Source organism: Panthera tigris, chromosome C1 (assembly GCF_018350195.1).
Source record: "Panthera tigris isolate Pti1 chromosome C1, P.tigris_Pti1_mat1.1, whole genome shotgun sequence".
Lineage (NCBI taxonomy): Eukaryota > Metazoa > Chordata > Mammalia > Carnivora > Felidae > Panthera > Panthera tigris.
This window is the reverse complement of record NC_056667.1, coordinates 7966312-7973296: the sequence shown is the minus strand read 5'-3', so window position 1 is coordinate 7973296 and position 6985 is coordinate 7966312. Positions and strand designations below refer to the sequence as shown.

The 6985-nt window shown below is 62.1% G+C and overlaps 1 protein-coding gene across 1 annotated transcript; it reads left to right on the top strand.

Annotated features, from left to right (window-relative positions):
- The first annotated feature begins 1778 nt into the window (after window positions 1–1778).
- SRM (spermidine synthase) lies at window positions 1779–5828 on the top strand. Its single transcript, XM_042996105.1, has 8 exons — window positions 1779–2047; window positions 2655–2775; window positions 3270–3362; window positions 4187–4340; window positions 4885–4968; window positions 5061–5206; window positions 5291–5413; window positions 5520–5828. Exons 1-8 carry the CDS (start codon window positions 1881–1883, stop codon window positions 5538–5540), a joined length of 909 nt encoding a protein of 302 aa, XP_042852039.1. The 5' UTR covers window positions 1779–1880; the 3' UTR covers window positions 5541–5828.
- Window positions 5829–6985: the final 1157 nt, after the last annotated feature.

The following is a 6985-nucleotide window of genomic DNA, read 5'->3' as shown; positions in this document are numbered from 1 at the left end:
GTTTATGTTCCTTCTCTTGTGAGGATGCGCATGCTGGGAGCAGCTTTGTTCAGCTCACAGGGGGCATGGGATGGACTTGATCTTCCACTCCCCCCATCCCCTGACCTTGCAGTGCCCCAGGAATGCCAGGGCCCCTGTCTGGTCTCAGCTGTGCAGTCCCTGGAAGAAAGCCGCGACAGCTGACTACGAGGGGCCTGGACTAGGGCCCAGGCCGCCAGCATCAACTCAGCCTGTTACCCAGTGCTGCCAGCTCTAGTCTCATGGAGCTTCCAGTCTGCCTCGGGACACAGAAGGAAACAAGCGATCAGAGCTCAGAGGTGCAAATGTCTTGACGGAGGTTGTACAGGCTGTGATGCAGATGCCATGACCCCGGTACAGGACTGAACGCAGGCAAGCCTGTAGTAACTGGACAGAGGGGTTGACCGAATCTTACCTGCTGTGCGACCCCCTACTGAATGACCTCGTGTCCTGAAACGGCTTTGTAGGAGACGTCTCCTAGCAATTCTTTTATTGTCTTGGCTCACCTTCCCTGTGAAAGGAGCTTAAAGCCAACCAAGATACGTTGTTGCCGTAAGGCTTGAGGCTTGCACCAGCTGGTAAACACCAGCCTGTTACTCATCTGAGGTTACAGAGAACATGCTTCCCACCTCCGAGGGGAGGCCGCAAAACGTCAGTCAAAAGACATCCCTTCTCATGCCCCCGGTAGTTTTACACCAGCTTCAGCTCCCTTCCTTGGCGTGCAAAGAACTATGCGTGTAGAGCAATTAGCATGTAATATTTGGTAATTAGCATGCTTAATGCGATTCAGATAAGTTCCTTGACATTTTCCTAAAAACAGCACGTTCCCGCCCACCCCTTCAAAGAGCAAAGCCCAGTTTGTTTGAAAAAATAAAAAGACAAATTAAAAAAAACTCGCGTGCCAGTCTTATTTGGTGCCGAATATACGTGGGTTGGCCTCTTCCGGGACATTGCTCGTAAATTTAGAAACTCGTTTCGAAAAAGACTCCTTATCCAGCAGCCAGCCACACGGCTCATGGGTCGGAGGAGAATCTGAGAGAAAATGGCTAGATCTCGCTTAAGTCAGGGAGCTAAGTCGGTCCTTTTCAAGTAAAAAAAAAAAAAAACAACAGTGCGCCTGGCGACAAGCCACACTTTCCGTCCAACAAGGAGCCAAATTTGGGGACACGGCGAGAGCTACGCTCTCCTCGTCCGCCCTGGCGCAACAACGTAACTCTGCGCCTTGCAGTGTAGCCGCCCGCTCCCGCTTCTGCAGACCGAAGGCTCAGGCGGGCGGTCCGCTCGTCCCAGCGCTCGGAGGGTCCGCGCCCGGCCCGAGACGCCCGCTCCGGTCTCCCCTCCCGCGCCGGGGCGCCCCCTCGCTCCCTCCCTGCGGCCCCCGGCGCCTCCCGGACCCCGGGAAAGGGGCGGGGCCCGGGGGCCTGCACCGCCCGGCCAGCGCGGGGCCCGGGGACGGACGCGGACCCGACCCCCGCCGCCGGCCCGGCTCGCCCAGAGCCGGAACCCTCCCCGCTGCCTGGGCCCGTCCGCCCGGGCCCGTCCCCACGTGGCCCCTCGGAGCGGGCCGCACTACCCTGCTGCCGCGGACGGACAGCGCGTCCAGCCACTGACACCGCGCTGAGGGCCGACAGCCAATGAGCGCGCTCTGAGCGCCGGTGGGGGCGGTGCCTCCGGGCCGCCGCACTCCCGTACCCGCGCCGCCATTGGCGAGTTTGGGTTACACCCCTGCCGGCAGGCCCCGCCCCGCCGGCCGGGTTAGGTTGCCTCACGGGCGGCGGGCGGAGCTGGTCCCGTTGTGCTGCGGCTCCGCGCGGCCTGCAGTCCCGGGCCCGCGCCCCGCGCAGCCCGCCCGCCCGCCCGCCATGGAGCCCGGCCCCGACGGCCCCACCGCCTTCGGCCCCGCTGACATCCGCGAGGGCTGGTTCCGCGAGACGTGCAGCCTGTGGCCAGGCCAGGCCCTGTCGCTGCAGGTGGAGCAGCTGCTACACCACCAGCGCTCGCGGTACCAGGATATCCTTGTCTTCCGCAGGTACCACCGCCCACCCGGCCCCGCGCCACCGAGCGCCTGCGGCGGCCCTCAGCCCAGACCGCCCGCTGCCCGCTGCCCGCTGCTCCGAAGCCAGCCGGGATTCCTCCTACCCGAATCTCCGTCCCGACCACCCTTCTTCCTGCCCGACCCCTGCCTTGCGCCCTTTACTTCGCCCCCCGCCCCCGGCCGTCTCTCCCCCCGCCCCTCCCCATGCAAAACTGTCAGAAGTTCTGAAGAACTAGGCCCGTCCCCTCCCGCGGTCCCGTCCCCTGCCGCGATGCCCTCCCCACCCTGCTCCCCGTCTCCCTGGGCCGGGGGCCGCCGTTTGGGGCGGTCCTCTTCCGCGGGGAGGGAGTCGGAGTCTGCGCCGACCCCACGCGCCGCGCTCCACGTGTCAGTCCCGGACACGTCAGAGCCGGGACCCTGAGTCCACCCCCACCCCCCACCCGGCGGGCCTGCCTGCCCAGCTTCGCCACGTGTCATCCCCAGTACTTCCCCCTGGGACCCCTTGGCAGGTCGGGGGAGATCCTTCTCGCCCAGGGCGAGTGGGGGCACATCGCCCCCACTGCAGGGGACCCAGGTCCCTAACTGTCACTCCTGCCTTCAGTAAGAGCTACGGCAACGTTCTGGTGTTGGACGGCGTCATCCAGTGCACAGAGAGGGACGAGTTCTCCTACCAGGAGATGATAGCCAACCTGCCCCTCTGCAGCCACCCCAACCCACGCAAGGTACCCCGGCTCCGGAAGGTTCAGCCCCCACACAGGAAGCCCACCGCTCAGTGTCCCGCAGAACATGGATGTGCCCATGCTCGGCCCAGCTGCTTCCTAAATGGTTGTCAGAAAGTGTTAGCAAGCACAAAGGGAGTAAGTTGGGTGGGGGTGGCGGCGGGCCCACTTCACAGGGTGGGGGCTGACACAGCCTCTGAGGAGCAAACCCTTCTCACTGAGGCCCGAAGCTTAAGACGCAGCAGCCCTGGGAGGAGTTTCCAGGAAAAGGGGACGCCTCGTGCCAGGTTCCTGAGGCAGGACAGCGTTGCTGAGAGTAGCAGATGAAATAATAAGGTCTGTGCATCAGCGGGGTTGAGAAACCTACCCTGTTCAGATGGTTTTGCGTGAGTGTATCTGCCCCGTGCGGGCCCAGGCCGCTGAGTCCTGCTGGAGCCTGTTTGGTGAGACTGATGTTCAGTTGATGCCCTGCTTCTGACTGTTCCTCCCGCTCCTAGGTGCTGATCATCGGGGGTGGGGACGGGGGTGTCCTGCGGGAGGTGTTGAAGCACTCCTCCGTGGAGTCCGTGGTCCAGTGTGAGATTGATGAGGTGAGTGTTGGGCTCTGGGGTCATGTCCCAGCTCAGCCCTGGGACTTGGCTGTGTTCCTTTTGGCAAGTTGCTTAACCTTGCTCAGCCTCTTTCTTCGTTGGGAGGATTCAGTAGAAGATCTGGGTAGTAAAGGGCCTTGCACGTAATAAGTGTGCCTCAATGCTGGCTCTTAGTAAGACTAAGCTGGTTTTCAAGTCAAGATCCAGGAGCGTTCCAACTACTCGTGCGTGCGTTTACCCTTTACGCTCAGCTTGTTTTTAATGAGCATCTAGTACGCAGCAGCCATCGTCCTAGATGCTGGGGCACAGTGGTGAATGGACCCGTCCAGTCCCCACCCCCTTGGAGTCGGTCTTCCAGGGAGGAAGAGACTTAAGAGGGTGATCTGGTGAAGGTGCGGTGGGAGCCGGGGGTGAAAGGAAAAGGCAGGCTCAGAGCTCACGGGTGAAGGCTGGTCAGCGCAGGCCTCCCGAGGAGGTAGATTTCAGCTGAGGCTTGGATGGAAAACAGTTGGCCACGTGGAGGCAGGGGAAGGTCCTCCTGGAAGAGGCTGGACTCGCCTCCCTCTGAGATAGCAAGAAAGTCACTCAGAAGGGACAGTTTGGTCTGGGGACAGAGAACAGGGACAGTGGGATGTGGGCCGGGGAGCAGAGAGGAGCCATCCTGCCATGACTGAGAGGGAGGTACCAGAGTGCCCCCCATCTTACAGATGTGGAAGCCGGGTTTCCACAAAATGAATGGCTTGCCCAAGTGACCGGGCGATTAGAGGGACTGCTGGAGGGCCTCCAACCCCCACGGCAGAGCCCGGTCCCTCCTCCCTCCTCAGGACGTCATTCGGGTCTCTAAGAAGTTCCTGCCGGGCATGGCCGTGGGCTACTCCAGTTCCAAGTTGACCCTACACGTGGGTGACGGTTTTGAGTTCATGAAACAGAACCAGGATGCCTTCGATGTCATCATCACTGACTCCTCAGACCCCATGGGTAAGCGAGGGATGGGCCTTGGGCCCCCCTGGCAGCCACCGTCCAGACGCGGGGGTCCCGCGTCTTTCCTGTCTTGGTTGCTACCTCCCCAACCCAGCCCTGGCTCAGCAGAGGCAGACCACGCTGTTGCCCAAAGTTCACAGGTTGATTTCCTAGAGGAGGGTGGGGCTCTGGTCTTGGCCCACTGAGGCCTAAGTTTCTTCTTCAGCCTCTTCTCTGGTCTTAATAGGCCAGCATCAGGGCAGGGATCTAGTCTCAACCCAGGGCCCAGGGTGGAGAGTCCCCCAACAAAATGGCAATGAGAACCCCCCACCTCCCTGCCCAGGAATGGGACGAAAACATGGAGCCCTCCTCAGGTGGACAATGGATCCTTGCGCTCCTGAAAAGCACTCTCTTTGTGGTTGGTTTCGGAATCCACAGACCTGGGCTGAAATCCCGGCCCTGCCCCCTTGGCAGCTGTGAACGTGTAAAGGGGCAGTGGTGGTACTTGCCAGAGCCAGGCTCAGGAGGTCTCAGCCATTGTCCCTTGTCCCCACCACTGCAGGCCCTGCGGAGAGTCTCTTCAAGGAATCCTATTACCAGCTCATGAAAACGGCTCTCAAGGATGATGGCGTCCTCTGCTGCCAGGGTGAGCAGGCCGGCGTCGGGGGCGGGGCGGGGGTCCTCCAGTGTCGGGGGGCCCTGCCTGCCGGCGCTGATACTGCCCCGCTCTCTCCCCAGGTGAGTGCCAGTGGCTGCACCTGGACCTCATCAAGGAGATGCGACAGTTCTGCAAGTCGCTCTTCCCTGTGGTGGCCTACGCTTACTGCAGTATCCCCACCTACCCCAGCGGCCAGATAGGCTTCATGCTGTGCAGCAAAAATCCGGTGAGCTGCGCTCCCTCCTGGGGCTAGGAGGGGGGCAGGTGGGCACGAAGGCGCTTCCCTGACGCCCCCGTCCCCCGCCCCCAGGGCACCGACTTCCGGAAGCCCGTGCAGCAGCTGACACGGAAGCAGGTTGAACAGATGCAGCTGAAATACTACAACTCCGACGTGCACCAGGCAGCCTTCGTCCTGCCCGAGTTTGCCCGCAAGGTGAGCCGCTGGCAGGAGCGGGCAGGGGGGCCCGGGGCCTCCCGAGGGTCCGCCTGAGCCCCCGCGTGACCCAGCACTCCCCTGACGAGGCCTTCTGTCCCCCCAGGCCCTGAATGATGTGAGCTGAGCCCAGGTACCGCCGCCCGTGCTGCCCAGGATCTCAGGCCAGGGAGCCTCCGGGGCGCCCGGGTGTGACAAGCCCTGGACAGGACCCCCCCGACCCTGCCCCACCGGCGCGCCCACCAAGCAAGTGTTACAGGCCCCGGAATGCTGCCCAGCCTGCCCCGCTGGGCGGACTGTCTGTCTCTCTCAATGTGGCGTTCAGCCTCCAAGCCTATGGCAGCTGTGTATGGCACCTTCTCCGCCTTCTGTCACCCTCACTCACCAAACACGTGTATTTATAACAAAGTCTGAATCGTGTGTCCCCCGATCTTGAGTGGGCCCAGGCGGGCGCCACCTCAGCCACGGTTGGACACTCCTGTGTAGCAGGCTCCAAGCTGGCCCCAGTGTCGGGCCTCTAGGTGTCTGGCCCTCGACCTCAGGCACCGGGGGACACAGCAGTTAACAAACTGGGCCCGCATCTGTCCTGAGACACTGCCTTAGTCATTCCTTCACCAAATCCCACAAGGACAGAGGTGACAGACCCCTGGGGCCGGGGCTGTGGGGCTGACAAGATCACGGCGGGGCCGCTCGGAGGCTTTGTCGTCTCAGAAGAATTTGGGTCACTCACAGGCTTGTCAGGTGCCATCCTGGGGATCGGGGTGGAGATGCTGGAGATGATTCCAGGCAGCTGGCTGGGGCACGCTTGGGGTCCGGTTACTTGGGCCTGTGTAAGCACATCAGGTGCCCTAACGTGGCTCAGGATTCGGACTTAGGTTCCGATCCTGCCTGCCAACCCGTGAGTGTGCTGTGGTCAATTCCCAGAAGTTCCCCCGAGCGTTGAGAGAGCTTGAGAAAACAGGTGTGGGTGGCTATACCAGGACTGTGGGCGCAGGACTGTCCCCTCTCCAAGGTGCTGAACCTCCATCCTCTGCCCCAGGCACCTTACCCTTCCCGATGACCTGCACTGAGGCTCTGCTGGTACGAGAGAAGCCACAACACGGTGCAGGTTCAGGGGGGAGGCCTCCAGCCCACCCCCACCTCAGGGTCTACAGGAAAGAGCCCTGCTCCTTGGAAAAGCCGACCTCACCAACCGCCTTCTCCGCCCTCGACAGAGGCACTGCCAGAGGATGAGTTGACCTGGAAGGGGACTTGGCAGGGCGGTGACAAGGGAGTGGCTCCAGCAGGGAGGAAGGATGCCAGAACACCCCCCTGACCTGCACCTGCCCTGGGCAGCTACCCCAGACCCGACAGTTTCAGGGGCTTGGAACTGCAGTCATCACGGGGCTGGGGAGCAAGCCTCCAGCTGCACAGATAATTCCTTGAGCGGCCGCAGGCAGATCACTTCCCTGCTCTGGGCTCCACGCACCCCAACCCCACACCCTCACTGGACCCGGACCACCTTCTGACCCCTGATCGCTAACTTTGCCAGAAACCCAGGCTTGGGGATCGGCGTTGTTCCCCCAGGTCTCC

Bases quoted from the DNA above. Each gene is read 5' to 3' on its own strand.
- SRM (XM_042996105.1), top strand. From the start codon at position 1,881: ATGGAGCCCGGCCCCGACGGCCCCACCGCCTTCGGCCCCGCTGACATC. The intron at 2,048-2,654 runs GTACCACCGCCC...TCCTGCCTTCAG, and splicing joins GATATCCTTGTCTTCCGCAG to TAAGAGCTACGGCAACGTTC. The intron at 3,363-4,186 runs GTGAGTGTTGGG...CTCCCTCCTCAG, and splicing joins TCCAGTGTGAGATTGATGAG to GACGTCATTCGGGTCTCTAA.